Source organism: Acomys minous (assembly GCF_964271855.1).
Source record: "Acomys minous genome assembly, chromosome: 17".
Lineage (NCBI taxonomy): Eukaryota > Metazoa > Chordata > Mammalia > Rodentia > Muridae > Acomys > Acomys minous.
In genome coordinates, this window is record NC_140500.1 from 27,674,791 (window position 1) to 27,695,401 (window position 20,611).

General features: G+C 45.9%; 1 protein-coding gene across 4 annotated transcripts; it reads right to left on the bottom strand.

Moving 5' to 3' along the window:
• Positions 1–9,883: 9,883 nt before the first annotated feature.
• On the bottom strand, positions 9,884–15,073 carry ZNF32 (zinc finger protein 32). 4 transcript variants are annotated; one of them, XM_084765991.1, is made up of 3 exons: positions 14,947–15,073; positions 13,025–13,164; positions 9,884–10,860 (listed from the first exon to the last, which is right to left on the bottom strand). In XM_084765991.1, the coding sequence occupies exons 2-3, from the start codon at positions 13,092–13,094 to the stop codon at positions 10,067–10,069; spliced, it is 864 nt and encodes a 287-aa protein (XP_084622117.1). In that variant the 5' UTR covers positions 13,095–13,164; positions 14,947–15,073; the 3' UTR covers positions 9,884–10,066. The 4 variants fall into 4 exon arrangements, with proteins under 4 accessions (XP_084622117.1, XP_084622116.1, XP_084622115.1 ...); XM_084765990.1 differs by having other exon boundaries at positions 14,819–15,035; XM_084765989.1 differs by having other exon boundaries at positions 14,789–15,035.
• Positions 15,074–20,611: the final 5,538 nt, after the last annotated feature.

Below are 20,611 nucleotides of genomic sequence, written 5' to 3' on the forward strand. Positions count from 1 at the left end.
GGCAGGAGGCAGAGGCAGAGGCAGAGGAGAGGCAGAGGCAGAGGCAGAGGAGAGGCAGAGGCAGGAGACAGAGGCAGGAGGCAGAGGCAGAGGAGAGGCAGAGGCAGAGGCAGAGGAGAGGCAGAGGCAGGAGACAGAGGCAGGAGGCAGAGGCAGGAGGCAGAGGAGAGGCAGAAGGCAGAGGCAGAGGCAGAGGCAGAAGGCAGAGGAGAGGCAGAGGCAGGAGGCAGAGGAGAGGCCGAGGCAGAGACATTTGAAGTCTGTGGTGTGAGATCTTAGGAGAGCCATGGCTGCCTGCTTCCTAGTCCCATTTGCTTGGGCTTCTTTTACTCTCAGGTAGTTCCTAGTCCTTGTGGTTTAGACTTTTGTAGATGATAAAATGATGGATTTTCTCTTTTCTTTCTTTTTCATTTTATTTATGTTTTTTGAGAGAGAGAGAGAGAGAGAGAGAGAGAGAGAGAGAGAGAGAGAGAGAGAGAGAGAGAGAGAAGAGGGTGTGTGTGTGTGTGTGTGTGTGTGTGTGTGTGTGTGTGTGTGTGTGTGTGTGTAGTCCTGGCTGTTCTGGAACTCACTCTGTAGACCAGGTTGGCCCCAGACGTGGAGATCTGCCCAACCTCTGCATGGTGAGTGCTGGGATTAAAGGCAAGCCTAGTCTCAGTTTTTTAAAATGTTCTTTCTTTCTTTTTCTTTTTTTCTTTTTTTTCTTCTTTGTTTTTTGAGACAGGGTTTCTCTGTGTAGCCTTGCCCTCCTGGACTCACTTTGTAGACCAGGCTGGCCTCTAACTCACAAAGTCCACCGGCCTCTGCCTCCCAAGTGCTGGGATTAAAGGCATGTGCCACCACCGCCAGGGCTTTCTAACATTTTTTAAGACAGGGTCTGTCACTGGCCTGGAAGCTCACAAGTGTGAGCAGTTGGGGCAGCTGGGCTTGTGGTTGGGCAGTTTCTGGGAGCAACAAGGCCACAGAGTTTTTCATTTAACATAAACAACCTGACCTTGTGTAGACATTCTTTTAAAAAATATTTATTTATTTATTTATTATGTATACAGTGTTCTGCCTACATATACACCTATAGGCCAGAAGAGGGCATCAGATCACATTACAGATGGTTGTGAACCACCGTGTGGTTGCTGGGAATTGAACTCAGGACCTTTGGAAGAGCAGGTGGGACTCTTAATCACTGAGCCATTCTCCAGCCCATATATAGAGATTATTTTATTTTATTTTTGGTTTTTCGAGGTAGGGTTTCTCTGTGTAGCCTTGGCTGCCCTGGACTTGCTTTGTAGACCAGGCTGCCCTGGAACTAACAGCGATCACCAGCCTTTGCCTCCAGAGTGCTGGGATTGAGGAGTGTGCCACCACGCCCCGATTAGAGGTTATTTTACATCAGCAATGACCTGAGATGATGTGGCTGGTGGTCCTGAAATAAAAATAACGATAGTTATGCTACCCAAAAGGAGCAGGCCTCAATTTGTTTGGCCTTGGCTGTCTTGGACTTGGTTTCTGGGCCGGACTGGCCTGGAACTCTCAGGAATCCCCCTGCCTTTGCCTCCTGAGTGCTGGGATTACAAGTGTGCACCACCAGGCCTAACTCCTTTCTAACTTTGTTTGTTTGTTTTGGTTTCTGTTTTTTTTTCAAGACAGAGTTTCTCTGTGTAGCCTTGGCTATCCTAGACTCACTTTGTAGACCAGGCTGGCCTCTAACTCACAAAGTCCACCTGCCTCTGCCTCCCAAGTGCTAGGATTAAAGGCGTGTGCCACCACTGCCTGGCCTTTCTAACATTTTTTAAGACAGGGTTTGTCACTGGCCTGGAAGCTCACTGGTTTGACTAGGGTCACCACCACTGGTCTCTGCCTTCTTAAAAGTGCACCTTGTGGGCTGGGCAGATGGCTCAGTGGTTAAGAGCACTGGCTGCTCTTCCAGATAGACCCGAGTTCAATTCCTAGCAACCACATGGCAGCTCACAACTATCTAAGACTCCTGATCCAGGGGATCCAGCTCTCACACATGCAGGCAAAACACCAGTAAACATAAAAAAAAAAAAAGTGCACATTGTGCCTGCTTTTTAAAGCCTGGTTCTGGAAATCAGAATCCATGTAAAGCAACAACTTTTCTGATTGACCCATCTTCATAGCTCTGAGTCTGGTTTTAAAGTAATATTTATTTTATTATGTATTGTCAACAATTATTTATTATTTTTTGTTATTTTTTTTAGGTTAAAAACATATTTTTTCTACACAGGGTTTTCCTTTGTAGCTTTGGCTGCCCTAGAACTGTCTTTGTAGACCAGGCTGACCCGCAACTGAGATTTGCCTGCTTCTGGAGTACTGGGATTAAAGGCCTAAGCATAGTGCCCAAGTTATTAATATTTATTGTTTTTTGTTTTATTTTCCTTTTTGAGACAGAGTTTCCCTGGGTAAGCCTTGGATGTCCTGGACTCGCTTTGTAGATCAGGCTGGTGTCCAGCTCACAGGAATCTGCCTGCCTCTGCCTCCTGAGTGCTGGCATTAAAGTTGTGTGCCATGGGCTGGAGAGATGGCTCAGAGGTTAAGAGTGCTGTCTGGCCTGTTAGGGAGTTTTTCATCTGCTGTCATTTCACCTCAGGCAGGTAGATGTTCTCTTTCTCGTGTAGCCATGGCAACCCTTACCACCCCTGCCCCCATCTTCACCAGAGAAGAGACTATTCAATATTGACGTCAACTCCGGCCAGGCAGAGAGTACTTCTGTTACTTCAGTTCTCTTTTACAATTTTGGATTTCTGCGCTGGAAAGGGAGGTGTGCAAAAACCTTATCCCTCCTCAACTTGGGGGAACTTCCTGAGTGGAAATGTGGGCTAGAGACATAGGTGAGTGGTTAAAAGCACATACTCGCGTTGCAGAGGACTTGACTTCGATTCCCGGCACCAGCATCAGGCAGCTCACAAGTGCCTGTGACTCCAGGTAATCTGATATCACACGCGCGTGTGCGCACGCATACACACACACACACACACACACACACACACACACACACACACACAAGTAATAATGAGAGGAGAGAGACAGAGAGATTTTGGATAGTTTTTTGACATTGGATTAAAAAATTTAACCAGATCCAGGCGTGCACAGAGGTAGAGGCAGGTTGATTGCTGTGAGTCTGAGTCCATCCTGGTCTACAAAGTGAGTCCAGCCAAGGCTACACAGAGAAACCCTGTCTCAGCCCCCCTCCCCCCCAAAAAAAGAAGCAGCGTAACCAATGAGCAGTAGGATACAGAATCAACATAAAATGTCAACAGTGTTTCTATGTACCAATAATGAGCTTGCTAGGAAATAGATCAGGGAAAAGTCCAATTCATAACAGCTTCAAAAAATACCCAGGAGAATTCATGGCTGAGGAGAGAAAAGATCTCAACAATAAAAACATTGAGATACTGAAGAAAGCAGCTGGGTGTGGTGGCGCACACCTGTAATCCCAGCACTCGGGAGGCAGAGGAAGGCAGATATCTGTGAGTTTGAGGCCAACCTGGTCTACAAAGTGAGTCCAGGACAGCCAAGGCTACACAGAGAAACCCTGTCTCGAAAAAGCAAAAATAAATAAATAAATGGCTACATTTGTTGTAGAAAATAAAATGACTATTAATGTTTATTACTAAAAGCCTATAATGATTACAGTGGTTATTATTACCCCACTACCATTTCAAAACACAGACACCTGATAGAGTTTTAAATAAGCCTTAGTTCACTAGGAACTGGGCAGATATAAGGCCCCTAAACCACCTTGTTACCTCTCAGCCCCATATTCCATTCAATTTGCTTAATCATTCCTATCTGGGCTACTTCCCATCCAGAATTCTATAAATACTTGCATATGCTTTTAGTCTGAGCTGCTTCCCTCCAACGTTGCCTCTGAGTAAATTCCTCCCAGCCATGTGGTTCTCTCTATGCTAATTCTTGGAGGTCCCGGTTCCTTCTCCTTCAGTACCTACCTCTTTCTCTCTCCCCATCCCATGATCCTTCTGCTCTCCAAACCTGTGAACCTTAGCTCCACCTCCCACTTTGCCCCGCCCAGGGGTATAGACCTTTTATTTAGCCAATTAGGGGTAATTTTGGAGGTAAGATTACACAGCATTACTTGGGGTACACGATAGTCTGCTCATAAAAGACAGCAAACAAAATAATTAACAATTAACACAGAGCACCAGACCACGTGGTAACATATATTATCAAAAAAAAAAAATCTAGAAATTCAATTCAATTTCTATAAGAAAATCCAATGACATTTTCCATAGTGCTAGAAAACATCTGGCTCCCCTGATCCTTTGGCCCCTTGCCCACCCCTGTGGAGTCAGAGACCACAAAACAGTAGCTGAGTAACCCAGCCCCCACTTTTCCCACCACAAGTCAGCACCAATTGTCTCTACAACTAATCTTTTTTTTTTCTTTTGGTTTTTTGAGACAGGGTTTCTCTGTGTAGCCTTGCCTGTCCTGGACTCCCTTTGTAGACCAGGCTGGCCTCGAACTCACAGTGATCTGCCTGCCTCTGCCTCCAGAGTGCTGGGATTAAAGGCATGTGCCACCATGCCCGGCTCCACAATTAATCTTAAGCAACAACGTTTAGCCAAGAGCAATAAACCAAGGAAAGAGCAGGTGCTGATGTGAACACCTTCTCAGTATAAGTGTGCCAGAAGCACATTCCAAAAGGTGGGAGTTCACTGTGACCCACTTATAATTGAAAATTCAAAAACCCCAGCCACACATGGTGGCGCACGCCTTTAATCCCAGCACTTGAGAGGCAGAGGCAGGCAGGTCGCTGTGAGTTCAAGGCCAGCCTGGTCTACAAAACAACTCCAGGACAGCCCAGGCTACTAGAGAAACCCTATCGTGAACAAACAAACAAGCAAACAAACAAACACAACAGCAAAAACCAACCAAACAAAAAAACCCAAAAATAACCCAAAAAACCCACCCAAATTTAGAGCCTGGCATGGTGGCACATGCCTTTAATTCCAGCAGAGGAGGTATAGGCTGGCATATCTCTTGAATGTGAGTCCAACCTGGTCTACAGAGTGAGTTCCAGGACAGCCAGGGCTACACAAAAGAGAAACATTGCTCAAAAAACAGACCCAACCAACCAACCAACCAACCACCACCAAAACCCAGATCTTAAAAAATTAGGTCAGAATTCACACATTTACTACTAATGTTGAATTTTGTAATCTACTATGGCATTGCATTTTGAATAGAAAGTCTAATAATCAGGAACCTACCATGGAAAAAGATGTGCCTTCTCTCGATATCCTGTGTAATAGGAAGGAAGGTCTAGGCTGCCAGCTGCTTGATTCCCCCATCTCCACCCTCCTGAAGGAAGTTTATAGTTGCATAGAGAGGATTAGGAGTCAAATTATGAAGCCAGGAAACAGAGTCGGCACTAGGCATATTTAAACAGATTGCCAGGAGGGCTGGAGCGATAGATCAGTGGTTAAGAGCACTGTCTGCTCTTCCAGAGGTCCTGAGTTCAATTCTTGACAACCACAACCATCTATAGTGCGATCTAGTGCCCTCTTCTGGCATGTAGTGTACATGCAGGGAGAGCACTGTATACATAATAATAAATAAATCTTTAGGAAAAACAAAACAATTTCTACCAAGTTTCCTGATGATGTTGATGTCCTTGAACTATATTTGTAGATCCATTATGTTAGATATATACGCTTTCCTCCAAAGGATGTTTCTGGTACCACAGCAGACATGCCGTAGTCAGTGTACTGGGTTCAGTGACCTGCTTATTTTATTTTATTTTTTAAAGAATTATTTATTATGTATACAGTATGGTCAGATCACAGTGTAGATGATTGTGAGCAACCATGTGGTTGCCAGGAATTGAACTCAGGACCTCTGGAAGAGCAGTCAGTGCAGTGCTCTTTACCACTGAGCCATCTCTCCAGCCCCCGGTGACTTGCTTATTAATATAGTCTTTGCTGATGTAATTAGCTAAGATGAAACAAAGAAAATAAATACTCCACTCACATCTCCTCGTGTGAGTAGAGCCTGAGACCTGTTTCCAACTGATACACTATGGCAAATGTGATGGATTGTCACTGCTATAAGTCAGCTGCATCATCATGGCACTATGAATTTAACAACTGCAAAGATGCCTTCTCTTTGTTCAAGAAAATGGCCACATGGTGTCAGAAAACTTCTGCTGGCTACTTAGGCTTAATTCAGTAGGAAGCTGGCTATCTCAAGTCTACAACTCAATATTGTGGCTGGAGGTTGTCTGTGCTTTGTGTCAAGTGTGCATAGGCTCACAGGTCCGAACATGGGGTCTCCTGTCTGGGAAGGTTATGAAACCAGTAGGAGGCAGAGCTTTGCTGGAGGGCATGTCACCTGGGGAAGGCTCTGAGGGTTTATAGCCAGCCATATCTTCCGTTCTGGGCCGCTGATCTACTGTACTGAGCTTGCTTCATGTCCCTCTGGCCATATCTTCCTTGACATGAAACTATAAACCAAAATATACTTTCTTCCCTAACTTGCTTTTCTCAAGGTAGTTTATCACAGCAGGAGAAGCAAAATTGAGAGGGTTGATGCCATCTGCTAAGCGGAGCCTGCCAACTGAGGCATAGACAGAGTTTGCACATTACGTTTTAGTGGCTTCTTTAATTTAGTTTAATTTAATTTAAAAAAAAAAGATTTATTTATTGATTAAGTATACAGTGTTCTGCCTGCACATACACCTGCACACCAACAGAGGGCACCAGATCTCATTATAGATGGTTGTGAGCCACCATGTGGCTGCTGGGAATTGAACTCAGGACCCTTTGAAGAACAGGCAGTGTTCTTAACCTCTGAGCCATCTCTCCAGCTCCAGTGGCTTCTTTTTATATGGTAACTGATTTCCCATAGAATAAGTATTTCAAAAGATGCAGGCAAACTTTGCAGACCTTGTCAGGGCCTTTCATGTTTATTATTGGAAGTAATATGGCATCATTTTTTTTTTCATTTCTGTTTTCTATTAACTTAAGCAGTTACTAGCCTATGCGGATACAAGTGACACAGACATTACCCTTTCAAGAATAAATGGTTAAAAAAAAAGAATGGATATGTGGCACACGCCTTTAATCCCAGCACTCAGGGAGGCAGAGACAGGCGGATCTTTGAGTTTCAGGCCAGCCTGGTCTACAGAGGAAGTTCGAGGACAGCCAGGGCTACACAGGGAAACCCTGTCTCGAAAAACCTTTAAAAGAAAAAAAAAAGAAAAAAAAAAGGGAATGTTGGACTGGAGGCATGGCTCAGCAGTTTAAGAGCACTATCTGCTTTTCCAGAGGTCCTGAGTTCAATTCCCAGCAATCACACCATAGCTCACAACCATCCTTAATGAGATCTGGTGCCCTCTTCTGGTGTGTAGGTGTACATGCAGGCAGAATACTGTATAAATAAAAAATAAATCTTTTTTTTTGGTTTTTCGAGACAGGGTTTCTCTGTGTAGCCTTGGCCATCCTGGACTCACTTTGTAGACCAGGCTGGCCTCGAACTCACAGCGATCCGCCTGCCTCTGCCTCCCGAGTGCTGGGATTAAATAAAAAATAAATCTTAAAAAAATAATGGGAATGTTAGTCTTGCATCCGTTTTCAAATGTTATCTGAGTATTTCTGGGCATGCTCTTTAACCAGTCACATCCATAGAGCTTGAATGCCCAAAGACCTTTGACATAATATACCCCTGCAGATGATGGTTTGCCATCACAAGCCTTTTGGGATTAGGGAGGCTACAGTTTATAAGATCTACTACGGAGAACAGAATGGTACCTCTGCTCAACGGTTTTATGTCGACTTGATACAAGCTCAAGTCATCTGAGGGGAGGGCATCTCAAGTATGAAAATGTGTCCATAAGATTGGGTTGTAGGTAGGCCTGCCAAGCATTTTCTTCTCTCTTTCTCTGTTTCTCTCTCCTTCTTTCCTTCCTTCTTGCCTTTTTCCCTTTTTTTTCTGAGACAGGGTTTCTCTGTGTAGCCTTGGCTCTCCTAGACTCTCTTTGTAGACCAGGCTGGCCTCACAGAGGTCTGCCTGCCTCTTCCTCCCTGAGTGCTGAGATGCCAGATGTGAGCCACTGTACCCAGCTGTAAGGCATTTTCTTTGTGACTGATGGGGAGGGTCCAGCCTACTGTGAGTTGGGCCATCCCTAGGCTGGTAGTGGTCCTGGTTTCTATAAGAAAGCAGGCAGAGGGCTGGAGAGATGGCTCAGAGGTTAAAAGCACTGACTGCTCTTCCAGAGGTCATGAGTTCAATTCCCAGAAATCACATGGTGGTTCACAACTATCTATAATGTGATCTGATGTCCTCTTCTGTCCTGCAGTTGTACATGCAGGCAGAGCACTGTATACATAATAATAAATAAAAACAAAAAACAAACAACAATAACAAAAAAAGAGAAAGAAAGAAAAACAACAAACAACCAAACCAAAAAAAAAAAAAAAAAAAAAAAAAAAAAAGCAAGCAAGCAAACAGGCTGAGCAAACCATGAGGAAAAACCCAGTAAGCAGCACCCTCCATGGCCCCTGCCTCAGCTCCTGCCTCCAGGTTTCTGTCCTGACTTCCTTTGATAATAAATCCTCTCCTCCCCAACTTGCTTATGGTCATGTTTCACGGTAGCCATAGTAACCCTAAGGCAGTGTGAACACATCTCTGCATCATTCATCAGTTAGTTACAAAAATACTCAGCATGAAGAATTATAGTAGCTTCAGGTTAAAAAATGAAAATTTCCCCACAAAACCAATCTCTCTTTTTCATTTTCTTCAAATCTCACCCCTTGGAGGTTGAAATAGACTTAAGAGGGAGTCGTTTCCAAATTGTCAGTGTGCAGGAGCAGTGCTGCTGGAGGAGGGGACTTCATTAGTGACCGTACGCTAGCTGGGGCTCAGCTACAATGACACGTTTTCTTTCTGGGTATTGCCAACCTCAGGACTTTGCTGCTGTCTCCAAAGGTGTCACTTTAAGAGTGAAGGCCACAGTGTTTCTCAGGGAGTTCAGGTTTAAAGCCCTTAACGGAAAGTTCCATACAAGTCTAGGACTCTTAGAAGATGAGATCCTTCTAACTGCAAGTGCAGCACTGAAGCAAACCTCATGTGCAGACCCCACACCTTTGCATGCTTGCAAGGCAGCTTGTCAGGCTGGGGCCTCTGCGATGCATAGTGGTGGTTTGTTAGTTTAGTGGGCTAATTCATCATTTGGGCTTAACGAAAAGATTACTAAATCAGATTTATCCCTTGGATAAATATGGTCTTGATTGCAGATTATATTGATAAATATGGTCTTGATTGCAGAGTATATTGAATATGTATAGAAGAAAATGATTCTACTAGAAAATTTATGGATAGAAGAAAAATAGATTAAAGAACTGCTTTTTAATTTTTTTTCCCGAGATTGAGTTTCTCAGTGTAGCCCTGGCTGTCCTGGACTCTCTTTGTAGACCAGGCTGGCCTTGAACTCACAGCAATCCGCCTGCCTCTGTCTCCCTGAGTGCTGGGATTACAGGCACGTGCCACTATGCCTGGCCTGATTTTTTATTTTTTAAATATTCTTCATTGTGAGATTAGCCTTTAGTGGCTGAGCCATCTCTTCAGCCCACGAGATGATTTTTGTTTTGTTTTTGTATTTTCGAAACAGGGTTTCTCTGTGTAACACCCCTGGCTGTCCTGAACTTATTTTTGTAAACCATGCTGGCCTTGAACTCATAGTGTGCCATCACGCCCTGTCAGGAGATGATTTTTTTTAAAAGGCTTATGGTATTGGCTACAAATCTAAAATCTGCATATACTATACTAAGAATAAGGTCAAGTGTGGCATGAGAGACAAGTATACCTCAGGAAATTAGATAAAAATAAAGAGCTTATGAAAAATGCATGATAATGATAAACAAGACATTTATTTTTCATACTCATTTGGGGCAGGGGAAAAAGTCCGTTTGCCTTATCAAATGCTGGTCCTTCTGGAAGGATTTCCACTTAGCCTATAGAACGGGGTAAAATTCTTGATTATAGAGGGTTTGCACCCTTAATTCGTAAGAAGAACTTCCTTTGAGGAAAATGGTCACAGAGTGAGCCTTTGCGGGCAGCTTCGCTGGTGCACGGCCAGGCTCCCTCTCTGAGTGAAACTTTTCCCACACTGGCCACAGAGATAGGGTGTCTCTCCTGTGTGGACTTTTCCGTGCAGAATACAATTCCCCCTGGTGTGGAAGCTCTTCCTGCAGTGGGAACACGCGTAGGGCTTCAGGCCCGTGTGGACTCTGATGTGGACAATCAAGCTTCCTTTCTGACTGAAAGCTTTCCCGCACTGGTCACATCTGTAGGGCTTTTCGCCGCTGTGAACTCTCCGGTGGACAGCAAGGTTACTTTGATTCCTGAAGCTTCTCTGGCAAATGGCACATTCATAGGGCTTCTGTCCGGTGTGGAGTCTCTCGTGGACGGCTAGACTGCCCCTCTGACTAAAGCGTTTCCCACACTCTTTGCATTCGTAGGGCTTCTCCCCCGTGTGTATCCGCTCATGGGTAACGAGGTTGCCTTTGGCCCTGAAGCTTTTCCCACACTGCGTGCACTCAAAGGGCTTCTGACCAGTGTGGATTCGCTCGTGCAGCGTCAGGCTGCCTTTCTGCCGGAAGGACTTCCCGCATTCCTGGCAATCATAGGCCTTCTGCCTCACTCCCGGCGAGTCTTCCGGGAGTGTCTTAGAATCTGGGGACTTTTGTTCCAGCTTCTCTCTTCTGAAAGAACTCTGGAAATCCCAGCTTGAGGTTCCTGTGGTGGCCTCTGAATGGTCATACTTGTGGGCTTCTGACATCACATCTGGTAAAACGAGAGGGAAGTCATGTAAGATGCACCAATATGCTGGGTGAGAAGAACAGGGGGAAAAAGAAACATCATCCTTAGACGGCTTAGCATGTGCCAGGCCTTGTACTATGAACTCTGCATACACAACTCAATCTTGAGAATCTCCCTGAGATCGCTACAGATAAGGACACGAGAGCATAGGGAGGCCACATAACTATTAATAGGTGTATGATCTGGGATTCAAATATTAGCATGCTCTATAGCTATGTACTGCCTTTAAATTTAACGTAGCCTTCCAAATTCTTGGGAAGCAGCTACTATTACATTTATTTACTTGGGTTTTTGAGACAGGGTTTCTCTGTGCAGCCTTGGCTGTCCTGGACTCACTTTGTAGACCAGGCTGGCCTTGAACTCACAGAGATCCACTTGTCTCTGCCTCCCCGAGTGCTGGGATGAAAGGCGCGCATAACCATACCCAGATTATTATTACTATTAGTTTTTGAGGAGGTGCTGGGAATTAAACCTGGGTCCTCTGGAAGAGCAGACAGTGCTCTTAACCACTGAGCCATCTCTCTAGTCTCAAAAGGATTATTTTTATAAGCAAAAAAATAGGCTCATAAGGCAGGCGGCGGTGGTGATAGTGATGCACATCTTTTTTTTTTTTTTTTTAAAGTTTTTCAAGACAGGGTTTCTCTGTGTAGCCTTGACTGTCCTGGACTTGCTTTTGTAGACCAGGCTGGCCTCGAACTCACAGCAATCTGCCTGCCTCTGCCTCCTGAGTGCTGGGATTAAAGGCATGTACCACCATACTGACAGTGATGTAGGTCTTTAATCCTAGCACTCAGGAGGAAGAGGCAAGTAGAGCTCTGTGAGTTCAATGTTAGCTTGGTCTACAAAGTGAGTTTCAGGACAGCCAGGGCTACACAGAGAAACCCTGTCATGAAAAAACAAAAGAAAAGCCAAAGAAGGGCTCATAAAATGAAGAAAAGTATACAGCGACCCACACAGAGCCTTTTACCTAAGTTTCAGCTAACTCCCAAACAGGTGTGGAGTCTGGATATAAAGGGACAGCAAGCATAACCAAGCAGAGGAGAGAGCAATTCATAGGAGGAATTCTGCGGCTTGCGCTGCACTGGCTTCAGGAAAGCCACCTATGGCAGCCTGCTCTCCTGACAGCCGAGTTTATGACGTCAGAGAACAAGCAGCATGGCTTCAGGAATTTCATGTCTGTGCCTTGACTTCTTACAAGCTGCGGCTTACTGTCTGCCCCATTAGACGGACTGAAAAGCCTGCCGCTTAAGGGAGGCATGTGTCTTCTTTAATGATGCAAATACGATTGGAATTTCTTCTTTTAAAAATCACATCTCTAGCCGGGCAGTGGTGGTGCACGCCTTTAATCCCAGCACTTGGGAGGCAGAGGCAAGCAGATCGTTGTGAGTTCAAGGCCAGCCTGGTCTACAAAGTGAGTCCGGGACAGCCAAGGCTACACAGAAAAACCCTGTCTCGAAAAACAAAACAAAACAAACAAACAAACAAAAAAAAAATCACATCCCTTTCAGGCTATTAAGCTATAGGAGAAGCCCGCGCATTGCCTAGGTGTCACCCTAGATGAGTTTCTTCCGCTACCCTAGCGTTCTCATACTTAGTGACAGAGCTGAGACAATCTCAAGACTGTCTCCTAGGGCTGAGCAGATGGCTCAGAGGTTAAGAGCACTCACTGTTATTCTAAAGATCCTGAGTTCAATTCCCAACAACCACATGGTGGCTCACAACCATCTACAATGAGATCTGGTGCCCTCTGCTGGTGTGCAGATACATGGGTGGCAGAGCACTGTATACATAATAAATAAATAAATATATCTTAAAAAGAAAAAAAAAAGACTGTCTCCAAATCCAATGGTTTCCTTTTCTTTTTCTGAGACAGGGTTTCTCTGTATAGCCTTGGCTATTCTGGAACTCACTCCGCAGACCAGGCTGGCCTCAAAACTCAGAGAGATTTGCCTGCCTCTGCCTCCTAAGTGCTGGGATTGAAGCATGAGCCACCACTGCCCGGCTTCAAACTATTTTTTTTTTTTGGCTTTGTTTTGACTGTCATTTCCAATTCCAGCTTGCAGGCTTTCCCTGCAACCCTGAGAGCAGTGCGCTCCATCAAATGAATGCAACCTCTGTTTCTGAGGATAGGGACTCTGAAGGCATCCCAGCAACCAGCTGACGCACTCACTGAAAAATGCTACATTCTGGGCGTATCTTCCATGACAGTCCAGCAGGGTAGCTGTTGGGAACCCAAACATGTCCACTCCTGCTGTATGACGTTAGTCACCACTTCTTCATACGATTCTTCCATGGGCTGGTCTTGGGTACCTGGTGAGGGACAGGAAAAAATAAAATAAAATAAACCAACGAAACCAAAACACAAACAATAAAGGACAGAACTGCTAATTGAGATGTCTGAAGTGTAAACACAGGAAACCGGGATCTGCTTGAGGTAATGTCACTGCAAAGTGGGCTAAAGATAGCAGGACTCACTGAACAAAAATGAATCTAGAGCAAAGAGGTAGTGGAAAGCAGGCCACGTATAAACATGGACTTCCTACTGTTAGCGCCCACGTAAGAGTCACTTCTCTTTGTACTTTGGTCTTGACATGACATTGGGGTCCTCTCCTTCCCAGGCAACTGTTGCTGATTTTACTCCTCAAGCCTAAGGACTTTGTACAGTTTATTTATGTAGCAGTACACAGTATAATCTTTGTTTCAGTACTTCCAATCAAAATGCTGGATTCCTAGCTCAGAGAATTAGCAATCTGATGCTAAAACTCTGTTTTTATTATTATTAGTTATTAAAATCTTTTTCTGTGTAGCCATGGCTGGCCTTGACTTCCTTCGTAGACCAGGCTGGCCTCGAACTCACAGCGATCCGCTTGCCTCTGCCTCCCAAGTGCTGGGATTACAGGCGTGCGCCACCACTCAGGGCTAACTCTGTTTTTATTAACCAAGTAGCTAACCTTTCTAGCCATATTCAGTTGTATACTGTGTTGACAAGAAATCTTATTTGAAAGATTCATTTCCAACTTGAAACACAAGCTACAAAGGGCTCCCCTGTCACGGTGCAAATCCATTTGTTTAGAAATACAAGGTGTTGTTACTGATTAAGAAAAATAAAGCCAACAAGAAAACCCTGCACATTCACAAAGAAAAGCACACGATTCCTCCTCCCTGGGGCTGGCCTATCGTCACTGGAGTGTCTAGAAAACATCGTCAAGTCAAAATAAGTGACAAGAGTGTGAACACCAACATTTTTGCTGTTAAGAAGTATCCAACAAGTACTCCTTAGCTAATTAATAGCGGGGACATTGTTAACGGAGAACTGTGATCTCAAGTCAAAGCAGTCAAATTCCTCAACACATTGGAAAAAGGAGTTTCATAAAACACACACACACACACACACACACACACACACACACACACGCTGCTTTTCCTATCAGAAATGCTATCACAGTTCAGGATTAGGCTCTGATGGACTTAGTTAGTTGTCTTGGTTCCCTCGGGTGGACGATCTGGGACAAGTCAACCTAACAGTCCCGACTCTAGTTTCTTCACTTACTAAACAAGTTAACACTACCTCATTAGATAGCTTTGGAAAAAACAGATGACCAGAAAGCGAGGGCTCTCGAACCTTTGAGACACACCCTACAAATTCAAGGCCTAAAACGGAGGAGCATCCACAGGAGCAAGCGACTGGAGGACACACAGGGTGATCTGTAGGGTCTGAGGGAAATCTAAAATGAGGCATTTTAAGGAGTAATTAGGAGCTTGTGGGTGAGGGTGAGTTTCCCCTACACTGCATGCCACTCCCTTGTCATCTCCCTAGGCGCCGACTCGGCAACTCCTGGCCTAGCTGGACCTTCCTGTGGCCCCTCTCTCACTCCCGGGGCCCCAGCCTCCCAGGAGCCCCCCGACATCTCATCAGGGCCCTTCCGCAGCATACCGCTCCCCACCCGCTCTCCGACCAGCGCACCCTTGTCTGCGGCTGGCGACTGCGGCCGGGGTGGCCAGCCTGGCCTGCTCAGGCGCCTTGGCCGGGTAGCTGGCTCATGGCACAGCCCCCTCTCCCGGGCGCAGACAGCCGGCTTCGGCCTCACTCACCGCAGCGGCGCGCGCCCGCAGACAGACAAAGCCGGCGCCGAGCCCGTAGCTGCCGCAGCAACGCTGCGCGGCGCCGGACCACAACTCCCAGGAGCCCCCGCGCGCCCCGGGGCACTGTGGGAAGCGGAAACACGGACCGCTGGCCTGGCGCGGGTGGCTTCTGGTGGAAGGGAGCGCCGTCCTGTGGAGGAGCGGTAGTTGAAAACCTGGGGATGCTGAGGACATTAAACCGCGCAAGACCCCGTCTTCTCTGTACGGATCAGAAGCCGGGAGCAAGTATTTCGGACACAGAATCAAGAACAGTCACGGTTCCATTTAGTAAGTTTACTCATCCAAAAGATAGACAAGGCTTTGCGGAACTTCGGAATTTAGGCATCGCCCCGACTAGTTGCGCGACCCAGGGCGGGAATCTCACTGATGGAGATCCCAGGACAAATAGCTTCAGGACGCCAAACGGCACCTACGCGGGCCTCGGGAGACCTTCGGAGCCGAGGGAGCTCGAGGACACAGTATTCCCTGAGGTGGCATTAAGGGTTTCTTCTTAACTGAGGAGGAGGTGTGACCCAGTGAGATTTGAAGACTCTAAAAGTCATCGAGCAGATGGGAGAGGAGCCACTCTTCCACGGAGCTGCCTCCGGAGGGCATAGGAGCTGGGTAGCCCAGTCCTCGGCCCTGGGAGGGGCGTGGATGCTATTGAATATCTATAAAATAAAAGCGCTCTAAAATGCCTTAAACTTGTATCAACTGCACTTATTTTTTTAAAAAAAGATTTATTTATTTATTATTATGTATACAGTGCTCTGCCTACAGGTATACCTGCAGGCCAGAAGAGGGCATCAGATCACTTACAGATGGTTGTGAGCCACCATGTGGTTGGTGGGAATTGAACTCAGGACATCTGGAAGAGCACTTAACCACTGAACCATCTCTCCAGCCCCCCACTGCACTTATTTATATGTGTTGTAATAGCTGTTCTAAAAGACATTTGTCTCACCCTAGAGCACCGACTCGACTTCTAACTTGGTGTCATCCCCCATCCCTCCTAGTTGAGTTATTTATCCTGTTGAATGAAGGCCTCTGTAAGAAATGTTTCCTCTTGCAGTGCCCTTGTTCTTTATCCAAAACTATGTTAGACTGGGCAAAACTTTTAACTTCTGTAGACTGTCTTGTTTCCCTGCCCCCCGTCCGCCCCTCCCTGAGACAGGGTTTCTCTGTGTAGCCTTGGCTGTCCTGGACTCACTTTGTAGACCAGGCTAGCTACGAACTCACAGACATCCACCTGCCTCAGCCTCCCGAGTGCTGGGATTAAAGGCGTGTGCGCCACCACGCCGCGCTCTTCTATCTTGTTCTGTGGGACCAGATGTGAGATTAGGACACGTTTCAGATCCAGCCAAGAAAATAGTTGACAAAGCTTTGGTAGGAAGAGGTGGCTGTGAAGAGAGACAATAATCAGTCATGCCTCCTTCATAAATCTGCCAAGATTCCTTTAAAGAGGCGTGGGGAAATGAGTACACTTATTTTCTGAGAAATTGATCACGTTTTGTTTAATGTGTGTGGACGTCTGGGGTCCACACGTCCTTTAGTGTGAGTGGGTTTGCTCCTCCCACCAGGCCCCCCGAGACTGAGCTCAGGTCATCAGGCTCCTCCCACCAGGCCCCCCCCCCAGACTGAGCTCAGGTCATCAGGCTCCTCCCACCAGGCTCCCCGGAGACTGAGCTCAGGTCATCAGGCTCCTCCCACCAGGCCCCCCGGAGACTGAGCTCAGGTCATCAGGCTCCTCCCACCAGGCACCGCCCCCCCCCCCCCCAGACTGAGCTCAGGTCTTGGCAGCAAGTATTAACCTAGCAACCATCTTACTGGCCCAGACCCATTTGAGAGAGTGGTTAGGACTGGACTTGAAAGACGCAGAATCCCTAGACAGATAGTCTTTGCCCAGATCTTCAGTGGGTCTCTTAGATGAGTCCTCAGCTACCACCTGCATCCTAAGGCTTGCTCATCAGGAAGGCCCTGAGTGAGGGCTGGAGGGCAATTCTGCTAGTGTAGTTTAAATGCTTGTTAAAGACATCCCCAGCCCTGGCACTTTAGAACATTAGGGAAAGGAATGCTAGGTCAGAAAGTGATGTTCTGACAATCTCACTATTTGGATTTTAAAAAAATGTTCAATGAACTCTTATGCTAAAATACTTTCCAAGTGGAATATAACACAGATCCATGCAAGACCTAGAAGAACAGTTGAATTAGTGTTGCAACCAGGGTAACAAAGACAAAAATAATGAAGAAAAAAATTAAAATTTAGGAGCCGGGCATGGTGGCACATGCCTTTAATCCCAGCCCTTGGGAAGCAGAGGCAGGCGGATCGCTGTGAGGTCAGCCTGGTCTACAAAGTGAGTCCAGGACAGCCAAGGCTACACAGAGAGACCCTGTCTCGAAAAACCAACACCAAACCAAAACAACAACAACAACAACAACAACAACAAACCAAAAAACCAAACCAAACCAAACTAGAACAAAACAAAAAACACTCTGTGGCCAGCACCATTAATCAAAGACAATGCATGACTATGCTGTTGCAGGATATCTGATAAGTGTACATAAAAAACCTAATTGTTAGCAAAACATAAAAGCTTAAATAGGTGTCAGATGAAGTGAGGTGTGCCCTGAGAGATGCAGTTTGTGCTGCTGAAAGCCTCCATAGGTGAGAATGCCAGGACTTCATAGGGAAACCTTATTATGAAAACAAACAAGCGAACAGACAAAAGAGCTAGCAGTTTAGTTGTAGAATCAGGCTTGGAAATTTGTATTTTGTATATAGTTAATAAAATAAAGTTGTGGCTGAGTGCAGTGGCACACACCTGTAATCCCAGCACTCAGAGAGGCAGAGGCAGGCAGATCTCTGTGAGTCTCTGAGTTTGAGACCAGCCTGGTCTACAGAGCAAGTCCAGGACAACCAAGGCTCTTACACAGAGAAACTCTGTCTCAAAAAACCAAAAAACCAAAAAAAGCCAGGCGGTGGTGGTGCACACCTTTAATCCCAGCACTAGGGAGGCAGAGGCAGGTGGATCGCTGTGAGTTCGAGGCCAGCCGGGTCTACAAAGTGAGTCCAGGACAGCCAAGGCTACACAGAGAAACCCTGTTATGGGAAAAAAAAGTTACCTCACTGAGCAATTAGGTTTTTAGCTTAATTTACACCCCTTTTTTATTGGTGCAAGCACTAGAATAATTTAAAAAGATAAGTACTACAAAAGCTAAGGGGAAAACTCTAGTAACAGACACCATGTGAATCAATAAGACAAACAATATGCTAATAGAAAAATAGCCAACAACAGCAGCACACACCACTAGTGATTCGGTGTTCATTAAAGAAAGGAGCCAACCCAAACAAAGAGAGACTTCCCTCAGTCACTGAATGGCATCTGTTTATCCATGTGTATAGTGAGGGAATCACTCTGGCTGTGTGAAATGCCCTGGGGAGGATTGGTGACTTGGGTGGTAAAGAGAATTTGCCCAGAATTGATTGAAATGCCCTGCAAGGAGGCTGTGGACATGTTTCTATATAGAGTACTGTGCAGCTAAGAGGGGTGGGGTCCTTTATAATAGCTGGGGGAGGGGTTTCTTGGTCTTAAAATACTGCTTTCAATTATTTTATTTTTAGTTATACATTCCTGCTGGGTGTTTAAGACTATGTAGGTTAGCCCCAAATTAAGTTTTCTTTCTTTTTCTTTTTCTTTTTTTTCCCTGTCAAGATAAACTAAGATTAAGGCTGGGCGTGGTGGGGCACACTTTTATCCCAGCACTCAGGAGGCAGAGGCAGGTGGATGTCTGTGAGTTCGAGGCCAGCCTGGTCTACAAAGTGAGTCCAGGACAGCTAGGGCTGTTACACAGAGAAACCCTGTCTCAAAAAACCCAAACCCAAACCAAACCAAACCAACCAACCAACCAAACAAAAAATCCAAGCAAACCAAAAAAACCCCAACCCCTCCAAAAAAAAAAAAAACCCAAATCAAAAACAAAACAAAACACCCACCCCCCAAAAAAACCAAAACTAAGATTCTTTAGAAGTCACTCTCTCACTCTTAGAGACTTCAGGAGTCCCTTGTGTGTGCCTAGTGCCTGAGGAAGTCAGAAAAGGGTGTTGGATTCTCTGGAACTGGAATTAGAAATGGCCTTGACCTACCAAGTGGGTGCTAGGTACTGTGTAAGCCAGTGTTGGTAACCACTGGCCATTTATCTCCCTGCCTATCCCTCCCACCCCTACTTTTTTTTTTTTTTTGAGACAGGGTTTTTCTGTGTTGTCTTGGCTGTCCTGGACTTATTTTGTAGACCAGGCTGGATCTCACAGAGATCCACCTGCCTCTGCCTCCCCAAGTGCTGGGATTACAGACATGGACCACTATGCCTGACTCCCTGCTTCTCTTTTCTTTCTTTTTTTTTTGTTCGTTTCTTCTTCTTCTTCTTCTTCTTCTTCTTCTTCTTCTTCTTCTTCTTCTTCTTCTTCTTTTCTTCTTCTCTTCTTCTTCTCCTCCTCCTCCTCCCCCTCCTCCTCCTCTTCCTCCTCCTCCTCCTTCTTCTGGTTTTTCGAGACAAGGTTTCTCTGTGTAGCCTTGGCAGTTCAAGACTTGCTTTGTAGACCAGGCTGGCCTTGAACTCACAGCAATCCGCCTGCCTCTCCCTCCTGAGTGCTGGGATTAAAGGAGTGCACCACCATGTCTGACTTTAAAAAAAAGAAAACTTATTTTATGTATATGAGTGTTCTATCTGCATGTTCACCTGCATGTCAGAAGAGGACGTTAGAGGGTGTAGATGGTTGTGAGCCACCTCGTGGTTGCTGGGAATTGAACTCAGGACCTCTGGAAGAGCAGATAAGTGAGGGTGCTCTTAACCTATGAGCCATCTCTCCAGCCCGCCCCCCTGGCCCCCCCTCTCTTTTCTTAAATTGTGTTTGTCAGGGTATTACAGCAACCTAAGACCAAGACCACCTGTCTACAAATCTGTTTTAGGTTGTATGCAAACTGTATGACTTTGGGTAGCAAAGCAAGTAGAGAAAACACATAAAGAACCAAAAATACTTACGGAACTGTAGGTTTGGCTACAAAAGGCATCTTGTACCTTAAAAACTTGGGAGAGGTGGTTATAATTTCTTGCAGGGACAAAGGAGAGAGCAGGGAGAGGGGGAGGAGGGGAGGGAGAGGGCGGAAAGGAGAGAGACTTAAGTTTAGCGATGGCATGCATTTTAACAGCTGTGATAGAACGGAGCAAGCTGGACAGTGGTCCCACGGCTGAGTGTCACGGAGGTTGAGGGGCTGGTGACCCTGGCCCGGGAGTGTGCACAGTTTAAGGATCTTTTTTATTTATTTTTGAGACAGGGTATCTTGTCTGTCTTGTCCAGCCAGGGTGGCCCTGGCTGTCCTGGAACTTGCTGTGTAGACCAAGCTGGCCTCAAACTCAGAGATCCACCTGCTTGCGCTTCCCAAGTGCCCGAGTTAAAGGCATGTACCATCACCGCCTAGTGTCTTTTAAAGGATTTTAGGATTGACTTTAGATCAGTTTTTGAGACTACATCCTAGGAGGAAGTTGGACTAGAAGGTGACTCTACAGAGGCGTGACCTTTGTTGCTGCTAGAGCCCTGCTCAGTGGAGGGACCTGAGGCAGCACTGTACCTGAGGTG

Bases quoted from the DNA above. Each gene is read 5' to 3' on its own strand.
- ZNF32 (XM_084765991.1), bottom strand. From the start codon at position 13,094: ATGTTTGGGTTCCCAACAGCTACCCTGCTGGACTGTCATGGAAGATAC. The intron at 10,861-13,024 runs GTGAGTGCGTCA...CTTCTCACCCAG, and splicing joins CCAGAATGTAGCATTTTTCA to CATATTGGTGCATCTTACAT.